Genomic DNA, 18,860 nt, shown 5'->3' with positions numbered 1-18,860 from the left:
CCCCACACTAGCCACTGGGAAGAAAGTTAACTCCATTTCAGTCCAAACCAGCACCCCGGCTCAGGTATAGATTTATTCATCTGCAGAAGTTTTCCTGTGTCCAGGCAGTGTTTCTGAATTGATATGGAACAGACTATTCCTTTGTAGGTGGAAGCAATCAGTTGGAGTGGGGGCTGCCCTTGGGGCTAATGCCCTTTACTTTTACGTGAGCAAACAACAATTTAGCAACCTGAACTGTGGACAGAGGGTCCCAAATCTGGCTCTATGAATTGAGGTTGCATTTTTCTACAGCTTAAATACAGATGAATTGTGCGTAAGTTAATCACAACTGCATTTCCTTCACTCTTAGTATTATTAAAAGTTTTAAGTGAGTGGTGGTTAAATTATTTTTAACTTGTGGAGGACACACTCTCTAAGAATTATCTGAATAGCTCTTGCCCAGTTCAAAGTTGGGAATGTTTCAGCCATGTAAGTTGGGAAATTAATGCAGTGTGTACAGTGAGTCATAGAATCATAGAGTCAACCAGGTTGGAAGAGACCTCAAAGATCATTGAGTCCAACCCTACTGTCATTACTAGACCATGGCACTAAGTGCCACATCCAGTCTCATCTTGAAACCCTCCAGGGATGGTGAATCCACCACCTCCCTGGGCAGCACATTCCAATGCCTGATCACTCTCTCTGTAAAAAATCTCTTCCTAATCTCCAACCTAACCCTCCCCTGGCAGAGCTTGAGTCTGTGCCCTCTTGTCCTGCTGCTGGTTGCCTGGGAGAAGAGACCAACCCCCACCTGACTCCAACCTCCTGTCAGGGAGTTGCAGAGGGTGCTAAGGTCTCCCCTGAGCCTCCTCTTCTCCAGGCTAAACCCCCCCAGCTCCCTCAGCCTCTCCTCATGGCACTTGTGCTCCAATCCCTTCACCAGCCTCGTTGCTCTTCTCTGGACCTGCTCCAGCACCTCAATGTCCTTCCTGAACTGAGCAGCTCAGAAAAATCTTATTCTCTGACATTATTACTTAGTTTTTATGTATGTAACTCAACACACTATATGAAAATTAATTCATAATTTCAAAGCTAAGAGCTATCCTGCATTTCTGTACCAAGATCATTCTTGCATTGAAAATTAATTCATAATTTCAAAGCTATGAGCTGTCCTGCATTTCTGCACCAAGATCATTCTTGCATAAAAAAAAATATTCTTAACTACTTACCAGTACTGATAAGGCACATTCAATTTAAACTGAGATAAGAGATGGAGAAATACGGGTAGTGTTGGATCAAAAAAAATAAAAGGAAAAACAAAGCAGGATTAGTTGAGAAAAAAGAATAAAATTTCCCTAAGTACCTGTTGCACATTTTAGTAATGTCAAACAAGAATACCTTAATGAAAATTTACAGTATTAGCAATAGGAAGAGGAAAAAATAATTGGAAAATATGATAACAGTAACAAAAAGATAAAGCAACAGAAGTAAATTCCTACTTTTCAGAAAACTCTCAAAAATTAAGTGCAAGATCTGCAGGAGAAATTGACCTGCTCCTATGGCCAGTAACACCTGAGGAAGTGCAGAAGGCAGGCAGGAAGGACAGACTCACACTGCGTAGTGTGCTGACAAACTCTTGCAAACACAGCATTTAAAAAAGAACAGCCACTAAGAACAGAGTTTTATTTTGACACACCAAGACTTAGGCTGCTTCAAAAATGAAACTAAAGGAGTGCTTCCATAATTAATAGCTTCATCAGGTTGATCATTTCTTTTTGTTTCCAGAAAGGACTAGGAGCATTTTTCCTTTACTTTGGAAAAATGCTGGAGAGGGAGGTGTTTCCTTCCATTTTTTGTAGGTCGTGAAATTTTGTGGTTTGTAATAGTGTATTCCAGAACCATCCTGTTCTCATAGCCTTGTACAGATATTTTTGCCTCTCCAGAAGCATTCCATTACCTATGGCATAGTCAGTCTTTAACTCATCCACCAGCTAAGGCAGGTATTTGCCTTTAATGAGGCATTTAAAAGTATAGTGGTAGTTTAAAAGTATAGTGGCAGCAACTATCATTGCTGCATTTGTAGCTCCCCCTGCTGCTAACAGAGGATATGTTGTGACAGTATGTTTCAGTCACAATGAAGATATGACTGTTTTTGAGAAACCCACAGAGTTTATTTATTTTCAATATCTCTGAACATCTTCTAATATTTGGCTACCCTTATGGTGATTTTTTTTTTCATGTCTGATTAGAATTTCCCTTGTTGCAACTTGTGTCTCTGCGTCTTGTGCTGTTACTGTGCTTCTCTGAAAAGAGCCTGACTGCCTGCTCTCCCCATAAATAGTAACAATCTAAGATCCTTCAGTCCCCTTTTCCTCAGCCTACTCTTTACTAGACTGAATAAACTTTAAGCTTCTCATGGTACAGCATGTGCTTTAGCCCCTTAGTCACCTGTGTGGTCCTCTACCAGATTCCTTTGATGTGGCAGTTTAATTGTTGCTAGGTTTTGGACTTCCCACTACACAGTGCTCTGGATACTCATAAGCTACGAAGAGAGGGGAGGAATTGCTTTCTTGAGCAACACTCTTGCTAATACAATCCAGCATGTGCTAGGTCTGCTTTGCCACAGAGGTACACTTGCTTAGTTGCATTTCGCTTGTCAACCAGGATCCTCAGGTCCTTTTCTGCAGAGCTACCTCCTACCCACCCAGCCTGTACTGTTCCATGGGTTGTTCCACTATTGTTGCCTGGGTTTATTTCACCCCAGGTGCAGGACTTTGAATTTGCCTTTTTTGAACTTCTTTCCTGTCTGCCCTTTCAGGTACAACAATCTAAATAACCACCTACCCTCCAGCAAATTGACTGCCCCTCCACCACCAAGGGAACATCACCTGCAAACTCACTGAAGGTGCATGGTGTGCCACCCTCTAGAGGTTTAACAAAAATGTTGAACACTGTTGCCCCTGGCATGCATCAGTCACTGTCTTTGATTGACTGGTCTTCACGCTGCTGACTGCAGCCTTTATGCCCAGCAGTTCATTCAGATTTCCACCCACCATACACATGAAACATGGACTGGATAAGCAACTTGGCTAGAAGAATGTTATAGGAGGTGTTGGCACAGGCCTTGCAGAAGTCAAGGCAGACAACATCACTACGTTGCCCTTATCCTCTGAGCCAGTAATCTTTTCATAGGGGACAGTTAGGTTGGTGAGGCATAGCATCCCCTTGGTAGCTATGCCCCTTTGGGGTATTTTTTAAGCCTTTTAGTGTTTCATATAGCTGGAACCCCTTCCTGGAAGACTTGTTCCATAACTTTCCCAGAGACTAAGGTCAGCTAGGCTGTAGTTCCCCACATTGTCATCCTTCTGCTCTTTGAAGATGGCTTTAACATTTGCTTTTTTCCCCCCCCAGCATCAGAAGCTTTGCTTGCTCACCATGCTGCTTCATGATGCAGCATCTGAGTTATACTGTCCAGGTCATGATTGCTCTTGGGTGCACAACAACTGCTTGCATGGACATATGTCCTTTTGGCTTAACTGCACCTTGACTTCTTCCTCTGATGTAGGTAATACTTTGCTCTCACTGACTGCTGATGTGCTTGAGCATGTGGGAGGCCTGAGGGCAGATCATACCCACAAAAACCCAGCCAAAAATTGTTGGACTATCCTGACCTTTTTCATGTACTTCACCTCTAGGTCCCCTTGCCTTGTTCTTAACATTTCATTTGCCCCTGATACACAGTCCTTGTTGCCCTTCATATTCTTGGCTGCTTTCAACTCCAGCTTCAAAATCTAAATGCCATTTTTTCCTAATTAACTGAATATTTCTGCAGTTAAGTGTTTGCACTTTAAGTGGCTTTGAAAGAAGTTGAGCCCATTACTGAAGAGAACACAGAACACAAATGCCAAAGAGTACCTTTTTCCCCCCCCCACTTACATCATGAGGATGTAACTTTTTCAACTTCTGCTGCCTAAAATCAAGGGAAATTTAACAATATGGCTGCCAAATTTTTTCTGCATGGACTTTATTTTAATATATTCTTAGTTTTTAGACAAGTTTGAGGGTACTGAATGAGGTTTAATGATGCTGCAGACCAGTGTGCTGTACCTAATTTCATAGAATAGTTTGGGTTAGAAGGGACCTTAAAGACTGTCTAGTTCCACTACCCCTGCCATGGGGAGAGACATATTCCACTAGACTAGATTGCTCAGAGCCCCATCAAGTGAGGCCTTGAACACTTCCAGGGATGGGGCATCCACAGCTTGTCTGGGCAATGTGTTCCAGTGCCACCCTCACAGTGTAGAACTTCTTGTTAATATCTAAACCTGCCCTCCTTCGGCTTAAGGCCATTCCCCCTTGTCCTATCTCTACATGCCCTTGTTCAAAGTCCCTCTCCAGCTTTCTTGCAGGCCTCCTTTAGGTACTAGAACTTGCTGTAAGGTCTCCCTAGAGGCTTCTCTTCTCTGGGCTGAACAGCCCAAACTCTCTTGTCCTATCTTGACAGGACAGGTGCTCCAGCCCTGTGATCACCTTTGAGGCTCTTCTCTGGACTTGCTCCAACAGGCCCACATCAAACAGCCAATTTGTTGTCTGTTTGTAATTCTTAATGCTGTAATTCTTTGCAGGTATGAGTTGATTAGGATAAGTGCCTGGACATTGGACTGCAAAGATATTTGCATTTTGGTAGGCTGTTTTCAGTCCATAAGGGGGTAGGTTAGGTGATGAATTAAGATTCCTTTAAAAATTCGTTTTCCTTCATAGTACTTTGTTGCTTCTTGCCTGCAAGTGATAAAAAGTTTTAAGAAACAGTCCGAAATTATGGCCTGTGTTGGAAAGCTGCTGCCAGTGGGAGAGTGATTGTAAAGACAGTGTTAGGAGTAATGGCTGAGTACTTAGAGGTAGTGCTTCTACTTCTCAGTACATGTAGTGCCAAAGAACATCATAACTGTGAGGTACCATCACTGTTACAATGAGTATATTCCAGTAAAGCAGACGAGTTGGTGAGTACAGACATACTACTCCTGTGATACTACTTTTCTCCTGAGTGCTTTAAGTGAGAATGTACAGTGTCACAAAACCACCTAGGTGTTTGTGTTTTGGCATTAGTAGTGAATGGTTGTACTCCTCAAGCCACACATGGCTGTATTTTTGGATCAGGTCATCAGGTGTTTGTGATGATTTTTGTGACTCTTGCCACTACTCTGTTGAATAGACATGTTTGACTCCCATTTCATACATCATAACAGAAAATACTAGGTTTGCAGCTATTTGAAGGAAGAACATACATGTATATATTCTCTATCCAACACTGAAATGTAGGCTCAGCTTACATCTCTCAAACAGCTATCAAAGTCAAAAAACCCAACCAAACAGAAAAAACCCTTTTAGATTGTGGCACTCAAACAGTTCCCATATAAGTAGGAGGTTTGTGGAAAAGTCACACAGGTTTGGTCTACCAGTAGTATTTACTTGTGGTTTAAATACTTCATGTATTTTTGTGCCTGGAAGCAATGAATTTTCAGTGTTTATTTCTCTGTAGGTTCACATGTGTTTTTAAATGCTGACTTTTTTTTTTTTTTTTATTCTTCTAGTAGTCAAAGAAGCCCATCACCAGGTCCAAATCATACCTCTAGCAGTAGTGCATCCAACTCCACACCTGCACCACAGAACACATCTGTACGACCCACCTGTTCATTAACACCCACGCTAGCAGCACACTTCAATGAAAACCTTATAAAGCATGTTCAAGGCTGGCCTGCAGACCATGCAGAAAAGCAGGTGAGTACACTTGGGCTTTGTTCCGTGAGAGTGCAAAATGTGTAGCTTAAAACTTGCTTTCCTTACTCAGGTTGTTTTTCTAAGAGTTAAAAGTATTTAAAAAACAGCCCTGATGCTTATCCTTAGCCAGAAAAGAGGAGAGGGAAGAGAGATTAGGCCAGACCTGCAGGTTTTGCATGTGATTGCCTTTTGGCTGTTGAGTATTTTCAGTCTCACTTAAAGTCCCAGTGCTTTTGAAATTCTCTCAAGATGAATAGCTGTCCTTATAACTATTTTCTTACTGCCACAATGCTGTTGAAATTTACAAAGAACATAAATTTCAACCAGTTTTTTTAATAATGATATTTTTGTTCTGCAGAAGATGTTATGAGTGGCAGAGTTAAACTATTTGAGACTGCTCCACAGTTTGAGTTACTGACTTGCTAGCTCTACACAGTGCAAAAGGAACTCTGCCTTACCCAGTTTTTAAGATGGTGATGAGGACTCATGACTGAATTTGGGCTGTTTTTACATAGTGGGGAATCCAGTAGAGTTGACATCCATATTCTATAGCTAACTGCATGAAATTAGCCTGTTGTGGTAATATAGGGAAACTGGATGCATGTCAGTTGCTTGGAATCTATTACTCAAAGGAACCATACTGGTTATTGAATTTAGTTCAGGTCCTTTCCCATGCAGCCCTGTCTGACACAGTCAGGTTGGGATATTAATCTTACTTAGCCAGTTTACTTTGGTCTTTTGAAGAATGGTTGCATGCTGACAGAAGCCTGCACTGGAGACTTTTGAGTAGTAACTTGTAAGAAGGCTCTTAGAAGCACAGTCTAGGCTGGTAGGGATTCTTGATTCTTTTCATTAATTTTTTTTGGTTCAATTTTAAGACATTAGCAGCCTGTACTGAGTCAAACCACTGAGCCATTGCTGTGGAGTATGTTTAAGGAAGCAGTGTGGAACAGGCTTTTCTCTCTGTGGCATTGGCCCATAGTTTCAAAAGTGTTATTTTCACTGTGTACTGAGTTCACATGTATCTTAATGCGGAAAATACATGTATATAGTGCATAGACGTTTTGGGGTTATGACAGAAGCATAGAATTTTATGGGTTGGAATGGACCTTATAGATCATCTAGTCCCGGCCTGCCCTGCCATGGATAGGGACACCTCCCCCTAGACCAGGTTGCTCAAGGCCTCATCCAACCTGGCTTTGAACACATTTTTTTCCCCATATTGGTAATAAAGAGATGAAAAACCTCAGTTAATGCTAGGCAGTCATGTACTCAGCTGGGTACTTTTACCTTTGTGCCAAGAGTAAGATGCTTTATTGTCCTGTCTGCTGCTTCAGATGATTTCATGTGACAGTGTTGTTTATAGTCTAGTTTTGAATAGTAACTTAAGTGAGATATATCTAATATAAAAGAAAAAGTGAATGAGAGTGTAGGTGCAGTAGATAGTGAAAATAAGCTAAATAAAGTGGAGAGAGTAAAATATGCAGTGCCTTGGTTTCTTCGGATAGCTACCAGATGCATAGAGTAAATTGGAATTAGGGCATAAGAGCACATGCTGGAGTAAACTGAAAAATAAAGAAGTAGATGAATTGGGTGAGCCAGGACAGGTGTGTGCTGAAGCAGTCAGGCTTGAAATGTGCTGTGCGGTAAGTAGCAGCTAAATCAATTCTTGAACGAAGCAGTCAGGCTTGAAATGTGCTGTGCAGTAAGTAGCAGCTAAATCAGTTCTTGAACCACTGGCAGTTATCTTGCAGAAGTCATAAAAAGCAGTTAGTATGGAAAACTGGAAAACAATCCAGTGCCTGGAGTTGTGCAGGGAAGAATGTGAAATGATATCCTACATAAGACCAGGGTACTCTTGGATATTAACACACTCTGGAAAACTTTTAATGTAGAACACAAAGTGCTGGTTCGAACTGGAGAAATGCCGGAAGTTGATCTGTGCTAAATAACATTATTTTTGGGAAGGGAAAATTAAGTGTACAAGTACTTACACAGATGTTGTGGATGAATTCCAGTAGGCAGCTAAGCACCACACAGCCTTTTACTTACTTTCCCCCAGTAGGAGAGGGGAGACAATTGGAAAGGCCAAAGTGAGCAAACTCTTAAGTCTGTTGAGGTAAAGGCAGCTTAATGAATAAAAGAGGATGCAAAAGCAGTTGCTTACCACCAGCCCAGCCATTCCCTGAGCCCAGGCAACCCTTGGCAAGCTGCCCCCCAGTTTCACTGCTGAGCTTGACATTGTGTGGTATGGAGTATCCCTGTGATCAGTTTGAGTCTGCTGTCCCACTTTTGTACCTTCCCTGCCTTCTGTTATCCACAACTTAGTTGCTGTGTAGACAGGGGGTCAGAGAGAAGAAGGGGGAAACTCTTGATGCTGTGTAGACTCTGCTCATAAATAGCTAAAACATGGGTGTGTTATCAATTCTGGTTTAGTCACAAATCCTAAACACAGCACCATATGGACTGTGGTGAAGAAAATTAACTCCCCTCCAGCCAGGCCCAGTAGAGAGGAGAGTAACACTCCTAAACAGCAATGCTGCAGGGAAGGTTGTATTTGAAACTTTTTTCATTTTTGCCATGTGCCACTTGCAAGAAGCCTCTTTCTTATTGCAGTGTAATAGACAGGGCCTCAGACTAATTATCCTAGTCTCATTGGAGCTGTTGAGGAGTTCCCTGGAGTCACATGTCCAGTTCAGTAACAAGACTTAGAGAAATGCTCAAATTGGGAATTTACACTTCTGTTGTCTCCAGCTGTCTAAGTGGGGATATTAAAATCATGGGGTTTGTCTGGAAGAGAACACTGAAGAGGGTTGCAAAGGTGGCTTCTTTCTAATTTGCAAGGTAGCTGGACAGAAGATGGCATTCAGTTACTTTTGTCACTAAGGCTTAATTTAGAGGAGAAATTTAAGTCTGCCGTTGAAATAATGGATGGAGAGTCTGAACTACTTATGCAGATTACTTTGGAAACTCAGAGTGTTGTCATGGACTCTTTCAAAGATGGTTGGATCAAGCATTTGTTAGGATCAAGAAAATCTAAACTATCTCTGCCTTAGCATGGGCCTGGGTTAGACAATTTCTTGGCTGCTAGTGGTGTTGATTTCTGATTCTAAACAGGCTTTTATAGAGAATTTAATGTACTTCTGATTTAATACTCCCTTTTGAAGCTAGAGTGCTTTGCTGTTTCAAGACACACTCACCCAGCAATCCTCTGGCTACAGCTGTTTCCAGTGCATGATTCAAAATCCTAACCTTCATGTGTAACCATTGCAGGCATCAAGATTACGTGAGGAAGCCCATAACATGGGAAGTGTCCATATGTCAGAAGTTTGTACTGAATTAAAGAATTTAAGGTCTTTAGTTCGAGTATGTGAAATTCAAGCAACTTTGCGTGAGCAAAGGTAAGTGTGTGCATTGTGTCTATGTTCAGTTTTCAAGGTGGTGTTAGAACTCCCATTCTGGCATTGTTTTGCACGAGGGCCATTTCCTGATGATGGCTTTGTAAGTGCACTAGGACTTGCCACATTTGCAGGTGGCTTCCCATACAGACACCTCTTAGCCTTCAGTGAATAGAACCAGATGTGCAACTTGTGTATTTTCACTTGGATAGAAATATCTTTGTAGGTACCTTAGTGCTTTACAAAAACCTGGTTAACCCACATTATTTGAGCTTGCTTCTAGAATAGCTGCCCATACATCATGCATAGATTACACAGGTACACATCTGCACAGTTCACACTGGTCTGAAACACTACAGTTGACATTAGACTGGTTAGGTCTAAAGCTGGAGCAAGTTTGAACAGTTGTAGTTTATCTAACAAGCTAAGGGGAAATTAATCTTTGCTTATAGCAAAGATAGTTGTTGCTTATAGCAAAGTAGACTTTGCTTCTTAAGTCAGTAATAGTTGGTTGTTCTGTGTCTCACTGAAGCACTCCAGTGTTGAAGACTGTCATGTACATGATTGTAAACTTTAGTGTTGCAGGACGTGCTCAAACTTTTTACCAGTAGTTGTGATCCAGAATCTACTTTCATATTCAATTTCCTTTTTGAATGATGGTATCCTGACTATTAAGTCACACTACAGTTTGAATGCAGTGATTCTGATCTACTGTTTGAAGCTGCCTTAACAGCATTGCATGCTGTTTAAATAGCTGCCTTTATCTGGAAGCTCTTGCATTTTGGCAGTTAGTAAAACAATTCTTTAGTCAGAAGTAGGCTATAATATATTTATAAGTCTTTCCTGATAAAGAATTAAAAATACCCATTCTTTCTGGAGTTTTATTTCATAACTTCACTGCATAAATTGTGATTTCCATAGTATATTTAATGAACTGCTTGGTTTCTTACAGGTTTCATTTCCTAATGTGTCATTTCTGTCACTGAGTGCACTTTGGATCTGAAATAACATGTCAGATGCCATTGTTCAGCTCACTAAATAGTGCCTTGTTTCTTGTACACTGTGTGTCCTTAAGCTGTCAATGGATAATGATTATTATGGCTTTGAATCTATGGTAACATACATCTTTTATTTTTGCTGCAATCCAAAAAATGTGGACTACATGGCAGAAGTAACAAGTTGATGGGGAGAGGCTTTCACAAAGGATGGGATTATCAAAGCAAACACACTTGAATGATGAGTTATTTCTGTACTTTTGCACACAAGAACTATTTGAATTGCTTCTAAGAAGGAACTTGATCTCTAGGCGAAGCAAATACATTGTTTTAGCCATAACTGACAGCATGTGAGAAAGTGCTTTGCATTGACTGATATCTTTTATATGCCCATGCCTTTAAGTTAATTGGATTTTTTTCAGTGTGTCTCTCTTAATAGTTTTGCACCTACTTTTCAGTAGAAAATGAATTTTTACTGAACTGAGCACATACTTGAAAAGTGTTGTACAAACATCTTCCGAACTGGATGTTTTCTCTGCATTGATTAAAGTTGCTTTGGACTTTATAGAATATTTATGTGAAACTTGAACTCTCCCTGACTATTTCCTTAATTCATTCACATGTTGTGTTACACTTCAGCACCATGAAAAGTGGTTTCCAAATATTTATTAAAAGTTCTGGGAAACAGTTCTGTAAGCCACATGTTCGTTAGTTGCAATAATTGTTTATGTCAGTTCAATAGAAGAAGAAAAAATGTATAAAAGACTTGCTAGCAATATAATTTATTTCTAAGCGAGGTGCAATTACAACTTTTTTTCCTTAGAAGCTTTTTAATGATGGCTCAAATATTTTTGAGATCAGAGCTTAGCATAACAAGAGACTAACACTAGCCACAGAGCCAAACACTAAAAAAAGAAGTGTTACATCTAGAAGAAAACTTGCTTGTTTAAAACAATTTATGAGCACTTTAGGTTGTTTTACAGTCTGAGAAATTGCGTGACACAGGCATAACACCATTCTCCAGAATATTGTTACTCAGTGTACTCTTCCAGTGTCCTGCTTTTTCTGGGAGCTAAGTTCAAGTTTAAGAACAGGCTTAAACATAGCTGTGTGTCAGTCATAATCAAATACAGCAACTTAATTTTTTGAGCTGCAAACACACCAGGTCTCTGTGCTTCTACACACAGTGTTTGTAGGTTATTGAACAGACTGGGAATTAGCTTAAAAATACTTGGATTTTATTAATAGAGCTAAGGAACTTGGTATCCTTCATTAAAACTGTAAAAGTACTTGTGTAGATGCTTATTATCTGTGTACTGGAAATGTTTATACTGATTTATTTCTTTTTCTCTTGCAGGATACTATTTTTGAGGCAACAAATTAAAGAACTTGAAAAGCTAAAGAATCAGAATTCCTTCATGGTGTGAAAAGTTGTAAACAATTGCACATGGTTTTGAGTACAGGAACTATTAAACTGATGCCCAGTCTTAACACTTTTGAGCTGCATTTGAGTAGACTTTGGACCGTTGAGCTGGGCAGAAAAAAAAGTTGACATGGGGAAGGGGACAGGAGGGAGTCAAATTCAGGGGAAAGATACAAGAATGATTTGTAAAACCCTTGAAATGTAGATTTCTTGTAGATGTATTCTTCACGTTGTAAATATGTTTTGTAGAGTGAAGCCATGGGAAGCCATGTGTATCAGAGCTTAGACATCCAAAACTAATCAATGCTGAGGTGGCTAAATACCTAGCCTTTTACATGTAAACCTGTCTGCAAAATTAGCTTTCTTTTTTTTTTTCTTTTTTTTCCCTTTTTTTTTTTAAATTAGTTAATTTATCATTCAGAAATCTTTCATTTCCTAAAATCCAATGCGAGCGCCAGGCGAGCTGTGTCTAAGGCTGCAACAATTTGGGTAATGTACAAAACCACCACGAAACAACTGTTTCCACACTTGCACCGAGTCGAGAGCAGTGCTTCTCCATTTCTGTTTTACAGAGAAATGTTTTTCATCTTCTGTGTTCCATTTCCCCGTGAAATCCTGAATCTGATTTTATCAGTTTTTTAATGCTTCTAATTTTCTCTTTTTCTTAAGGCACTGTTGCTATGGCACTTTTTCTATAATCTTTTCATTCCTGTGTACAGTAGCTTAAAATTGCAGTGATTGAGCATAACCCACTTGTTTGTATAAATTATTGAAACGTATTTCCATTTGCACCCTGTAAGAATGGACTTATAGTACTGCTGGGCATGTGTGCTGAAAGTACATTACTTGCTCAAATATAAGGAAATAGCCCAATGAACATGTTAACATGGTTGTGGGAGGGGAAAGAGGAAAAAAAAAAGCTAGTCAGATGTGAATTGTATCTGTTGTAATAAACATGTTAAAACAAAGAAACACTGGTTTTCATTTCCTTTGGTCAACACATTAAAATTTGGTCTGTTTGGGGATTCTTTTTATTAGAACTGTTCTTGTTGAACATTTTTGTACTTAAATAATTCCTCAAGGGAGGTTTTGTTTAAAACTTGTAAACAGGAAAATGTGTATAAAATATTTAATTGAAATATAAAATTCAACAAGAATGATTTGACACCTCCCCAACAGTTGTCATATGTTAACTCCTGGTTTACCTGTCTTGATATTATGACATTTCATTTCGAAGGATGTTTGTGTTGTAGCTAACTGTTTAAGTCTGGTGCTGACTGCTGTTCTTAACCATCACAAAACGCTGAATTTGTGTAATTGGAGCAACCCACCGTTTGAAAATGGTGGCAAAGCTCAGCTTTGTATATTGTTTCCTAAAGTATATTAAAAATAAAAAAGAAACTATTGCTACTACAAAATAAACGTGACTTTTTCTTTGCTTAAAACAACAGAAATAGTGATGGCAGTGCTGGTTTAATATTTGCAGAGGTGTCTGTGTCACAGCAGTCTGTTCAATGAGAAAGATTGTAGGGGATGCATTGAAACAAAAGAACTTCATGATAACAGTGTTGACATGCCATGCTTACATGTCTTGTGCCTGCAAAATACTTTCAGCACCAGAAATGTTACTTGTTATTTTGTGTTGAGTGAGCTTGGACTGATTTTTAAAATCAGGTTTTCAGCAGTGGGAGCTGAATGCTCTGACCTAACACAGCATTGGAAATGGAGCAAGTTGAAATGCTGAACTAACAACAAGGATGAACTTGTAACTCTTCTTCACATTTTAACCCAGTGTGTGCTGTTCTGTTTCATGTCGTGCAAGTGTTTGATTATTTTTTTCTCAGAAAATGGGAGTAATTTGGAATGAATTAATTCGAGCATACATTGTTTCTACATTTTGAGAGACCCAAGGCTGTGTGACAGAAAGCTTCCTGAGACCCTTGTATTTGCCTCATATCCTGTGTCATGTGAAGCTCACTATCTGGAGGTTGCTGAGTATAGGGAAATAGTGTGTGCAATGCTGGATGGACACAGGATTTCTCACCAGTGGTTGTCCTTAGTGCAGACATTTCACTAGTAGTTACATCTTACAGATGTGCTGGGTCTATTTTCCACAAGCTCATTTTGTTTCCTTTTGATTCTTACATTGCCCTGTATAACATCCTGTATTAATGAGCTTCACAAGTTAATTTTATTTGTAGAAAATTACCTTGGGTTGTTCGGGGGGTTTTTTTAAATCTCTGATTTGAATTTATTTTCTTATGCTTAACTACTGCCTGTTGATTTCATTGTTTTATAGAAGAGTCTTCCTTCCAGCCTGAAGAGTGCTAGTCTGTTTATCACATCAGAACTTCCATAAATACGAACGGTCGCAGATAACTTGGGAGTAACAAGGATTAATGTGCCACTCTAACCTGTTAAAAACACAGTGACACATACACAGCACCAAGACACACTCTTCAGGTGGTGCCTTCCCTACCTACTGTGATAAAGACACCTACTTTGTCACCATCTGATGGCACACTGATACCTTGTTGGGTATCATCCATCAGCTTTCCTCCTCCACACCCTTCCAAAGCCTGGAGCTGTTGTTGGCTGACAGGGACAGCTTGCCAAACTTTCACTAGCATCAGACAGTAGGGTTGGACTTGATTTTGTGACATCTTTTCCAGCCCAGTTGATTCTGTGATTCTATGATAAGAGGATTGCAGACACTAACCGAATGGCAGGGTCTGGGTTAATGCCCTTCAAAATGGCTTCACTAACATGCAGACACAATTCCAGCCTTACTGTGTGGGCTGGGGACTCTCCTCAGTTTCTGTACTGATGTGCAGAAGTTGGCACTCTCTATTGCTTGATGGGGGGGAAACCCAACAATTTTTCTCCTTCCTATCAAATCTTGTATCTGAAGCAACACAGGAATGGGCTGGTACACAGAGACCTGTTCCTGGATTGCCAGCTTGGCATTAGTTATTGATCCTGACATTGCTCCTATCCTTGATGTTGTTTAATGGAGGGAGCTTTATTGAATTGCTCTACACCTGTAAGTCAAACCAAGTGAATTTCCCCTGGGACAAATCCTGTGTTCTTCCTAGGCAGGTGTTCAGAAGGTGTTTATAGGAGCCATGGGATGTGTTTTCTGCATTAATTCCTTGCTATAGGTGGTCAAGAAAAAGTGATGAGAAACTGATGAAAGAACTGTTGGTGTGTATATTGTTCTTGGTTTTCCTGTTGTGCATTTGCTAAATAACTCTTTTCTATAGATGAACAGTCTGCTGAAAAGGTTGTCTGAGCATGTACAATCATACTGCAAGCAATGCCATTGGGGTAGTATTTTATCACACGGGGTGATGCCATTGGGGTAGTATTTTATCACACATTTTAGCACAGAAGGACTACAGCAGAAGAAAGAATTAAAAGCATTTCTGTTTTAAACAGCAGCCTCATTGCAGGACTGTCCCCAAAGATATGGGAGAAAATACTGGATAGTTGTTCAGGTCTTCTAAGTCTGTAGGTCAGAGACCACCATGTCTTAGTGTCACATTGCCTATGATGACAACCTGAGGACTTACCAAAGCAGAGTCCTTTGTTGCTGTGAGTTTGGCTGCAGTGGCCAATACTGTATATTGTGGTGCAAGGAGGGACTGGTGTGCCCTGAGCATCACTGTCACAGTGCCTCAGGGTGCTTATGACTGCTGTGCCTAAGGGACAGTCGCTTACTCCGGCTCTAAATTAACATAAGACTTCTATGTATGTAATTAAACATCAAGTCCATTCTTGGAATTAGCTGGATGTTTCTGTGACTTCGTCATCCTTACTGCTGTTCCTGGAATAAAATTCTGTCCTCACCAAAGCAGTCTCATTTACAGAGGTAAGATGATAAGAAGGCAATTCTGGATGTTGTAAAAATAATGCCTCAACTTCTGAAAGTTTCCTGCAGAGAAATGTTCTGAGCTCAAGTGCCATCTCATTGTGCTGCTGTTCTGCCCATAACTGCTGATATGTGGAGGTTTCTTTTGTGTTTTGATTTGGTTTTCTTAACTTGTTTTATGTTATTTCTTAAGAGTTTTTGATATAGGAAGAATTTATTTCTTTGCCAAGTCTAACTTTCTCTTTGGCAGTTGTTTGTCTGCAGTCTGTCAAGCAAAAACTTTCATTTGCAACTGGGATGTATGTATATGTTGACTTCTTCTGCAGGTAAGATTGGTTTCAGCTGTTGATAAAGTTTTGGATTCTGGTTACACATCACTCTTTATAGGTATCTGTTAAGTTCCTCTATCTCTTTGGTCTACAACAGGTGTTTGAAAAAATTCAGTCTTTCATAGCTGTAGGCATCAGCTCTATTCTTCTAAGCTTCCTGGATGCCTGTGCTGCTGCTGCTGTACTAATTCATCAGGAATTGTTCCTAGATGTTCCTTGATTCAGATTTCTGTGTTTCCCAACCATGGCTTTTTGTTTGGAGAGCTTATCTGAGGGAAACAACTGATGTAGACTCTCTACCACTTAGGGTTCCAGCTAGCTGTGAATCTGGAAGTCACAAAGCACTTTTCTTCCTGACACTAACCCATCTGATGTGGGACTTTCTAGAGAATGAACTGTCAGGTTTTTGTCTCCAGTGGGAACTAGGAACATTCTAGCCAGTCTTGTTGCACCCTGGGCAAGTCCTACCTGAAGCTGCTGGGTCGTATGCAGCTGTACAGCCTGGCTCCATGTATCAGGCTTTGCACAGCAGGTTTGCAAAAACAGCTTGAACAGCCTCATCATTCCAGCAGTTACTGAGTATGTGTGACAGTATTTTGTCACTTTCTGTCAGTTACACATGCCAGAGAGTGAAGAGTATCGCCCTAACCCTAACCCTAACGGTCTCCGTCAAGAGAGCATTTGCAAAGGGATGCCATATACTCCTGCACACAGTGCCAAGCTCAAAAATCAGTTGCTGTGCTCCAGTTTGAAATCTAGAATTTAGGCTGAGTAAAAAGTGTGTTGTTATAGCGAAGCTCAGAACGATTGGTTAGGCTCATCTTCCCGTTCATGCTTTGTTAGAAGAAAATTAATCTTGGGTAATACTGTTAGTTGTCTGCACTAGCAGCTAGAATGGTGCAAGTAACTTCAGTTGTTTCCCTCTCTCACAAATTTCTGAAGTTGGCACATGGAGGCTGGTTAGCATGGTTGTCTCGAGTTCTAAACAGTTACCTTCTCCTGCCTGGCCTGGCAGATTTGCTGACAAGCTCTTATATGCTTCTCTGGGCAAAAAATCTGAGATTGGATCTTTTTTCAGAGTAAGTAGGATGCTGTCAGAGTTAGACTGGGCTTCCTGTTCTTCTCCTGGATGCATCCTCATTAGCAGCAGAAAGCTTGTAGTGGGAAGAGTTACTTGGTAAAGTGACCAAAGCCTTAATGGCAGATGGTGCTACAGAAGGTCAATGTGTTACCAGCAAATCTGGACTATGTGATAGTGCCAAGGGACTCTGATGTCCATCAGCTCCATCCAGGTTCCTTTAGCTGCTGCTCTGCATCCTCAGAGTAAAGGCTTTTTTTTTTGCTTTCTTCCATACTTTGTAAGCTTTAATTGAATTTTTTCTTCTTCTTGAGAATTCAATTTCACAGTAAGTCAACTATCTATTTTTTTTACATGGGAAAGCCATTAAACCATTGACAGCATGTCCCTGTCTTCACTTGCTAAATAAATTGCCTTTCTGCTTGCAATAACATTGCCAGGAGAAGCAGGAATAACTGAACCTCTTCACACTGTTCTGGTTTTGGGATAAAAATTCTGAGTTCACTTTGACCTAGGGTGGTATCTGAGTTTGTATAGTTTGTTCTCATGTCCCCTGGTATGTCCTCACCTGAACAACCAGAGGTATTGAATGTGCACAGAGTACAGTATATGGAACACAGTGATAGGACAAGATCTTTACAGACTCGATTGCTTTCACAAGTGCTTTCATTGAAAGAATTGCTCCGTGAGGGTGAGTCGTCACACAGTTGGAGAGCTTATTTGACACTCTCTGCAAAAAGAGCAGACCCTTATTGCTTCTCTGCTCCTGGTGATGTGCTTCTGCTGAGTCCTTTTTGCCAGCCCTGAAGCATTTCAGGGAGCAAAGTCCCAGCAGAAACCTGTCTGCTAAGTGTGTTGCTGACTTCAGAGGCTGAAGGGGCTCACACCAAGGGGCCCAGCAAGGGCAGGACTGTCATCTTCTGGTGTTGAAGGGCAGGTCAGAGTAACTCTTGGGTCAGCATGAAGAGAAAAAGGCTTGGGGCATGGAGACTGCTCCAAGGTAGGCATGTCTTTCTGAGGTTTGGATGCAGGAAAACTTTCATTGGAAAACTTAATCTCAGTAAATTTTTGCCTGCTGTGCATCTGAACCAAATCCTAACAATGAAACTGCCATATTAACTGCTGCATGAGTTTTCAAGTAAGCATAAGTAATGATCTACCTATCAACCATGTTCTTAATACATTTCAAACAAAGCACCTGTCCCAAAGTAAACAGTGCATCTTTAATAGGTTTGGAATATAGAGGGAGGAGTGTCTCCAAGGAAATGCTATTCCCTCTTCAACTACTACTCCCTTGTGCTGGTTTGAGCTGAAGTAGAGTTAACTTTCTTCACAGTGGCTAGTATGGGGCTATGTTTGGGTTTTGTGCAGAACACAGAGTTGATAATGCAGAGATGTTTTTGTTATTGCTGAGCAGAGCTCACACAGAGCCAAGGCCTTTGCTGCTTTCCATACTGCCACACTGGCAAGGGAGTTGGGGATGCATGGGAGATTGGGAGGAGACACAGCTGGGACAGGTGACCCAAACTGACCAAAGGGATATTCCATACCATAGGACATCATGCTCAGTGTATAAGGTGGGAGGAAGAAGGAGGAAGGGGGGACATCTGGAGTGATGGTGTTTGTCTTCCCAAGGAACCGTTACGCGTGATGGGCCCTGCTCTCCTGGAGATGCTGAACACCTCCTGTCTGTGGGAAGCAGTGAATTAATTCCTTGTTTTGCTTTGCTTGTGTGTGCAGCTTTTGCTTTCTCTATTAAACTGTCTTTATCTCAATCCATGAGTTTTTGTAGCTTTTACCCTTCTGATTCTCTCCCCCATCCCGCTGGTGGGCAGTGAGTGAGAGGCTCTGTGGTTCTTGGCTGCTGCTGGGGTTAAACCACGACATCCCTGTTAAACCCGTTGGAATCAGCCCATCCCTCCAGCCTGTGCAGGTACCTCTGCAGAGCTCTCCTTTTCCTCATCCCGTGTCACTACGTTTTCCCACCCTCCCAGTAAAGGGCGGAGAGT

The 18,860-nt window shown here is 40.8% G+C and overlaps 1 protein-coding gene across 1 annotated transcript in view; it reads left to right on the top strand.

Moving 5' to 3' along the window:
* LOC103800631 (WW domain-containing adapter protein with coiled-coil-like) overlaps window positions 1-12,736 on the top strand; it is a 22,410-nt gene extending 9,674 nt beyond the window's left edge. Inside the window, exons 5-7 of the mRNA XM_009073016.1 lie at window positions 5,571-5,757; window positions 9,031-9,158; window positions 11,508-12,736. Coding sequence (XP_009071264.1) covers window positions 5,571-5,757; window positions 9,031-9,158; window positions 11,508-11,577 — 385 coding nt within the window. The 3' untranslated portion in view covers window positions 11,578-12,736. The remainder of the gene's footprint in view (window positions 1-5,570; window positions 5,758-9,030; window positions 9,159-11,507) is intronic.
* Window positions 12,737-18,860: the final 6,124 nt, after the last annotated feature.

The sequence above is a fragment of the Acanthisitta chloris genome, unplaced genomic scaffold (genome assembly GCF_000695815.1).
Source record: "Acanthisitta chloris isolate BGI_N310 unplaced genomic scaffold, ASM69581v1 scaffold16590, whole genome shotgun sequence".
NCBI classification, from domain to species: Eukaryota; Metazoa; Chordata; class Aves; order Passeriformes; family Acanthisittidae; genus Acanthisitta; species Acanthisitta chloris.
The sequence above is the reverse complement of the archived record's forward strand: the minus strand, read 5'-3'. Positions and strand labels throughout refer to the sequence as shown.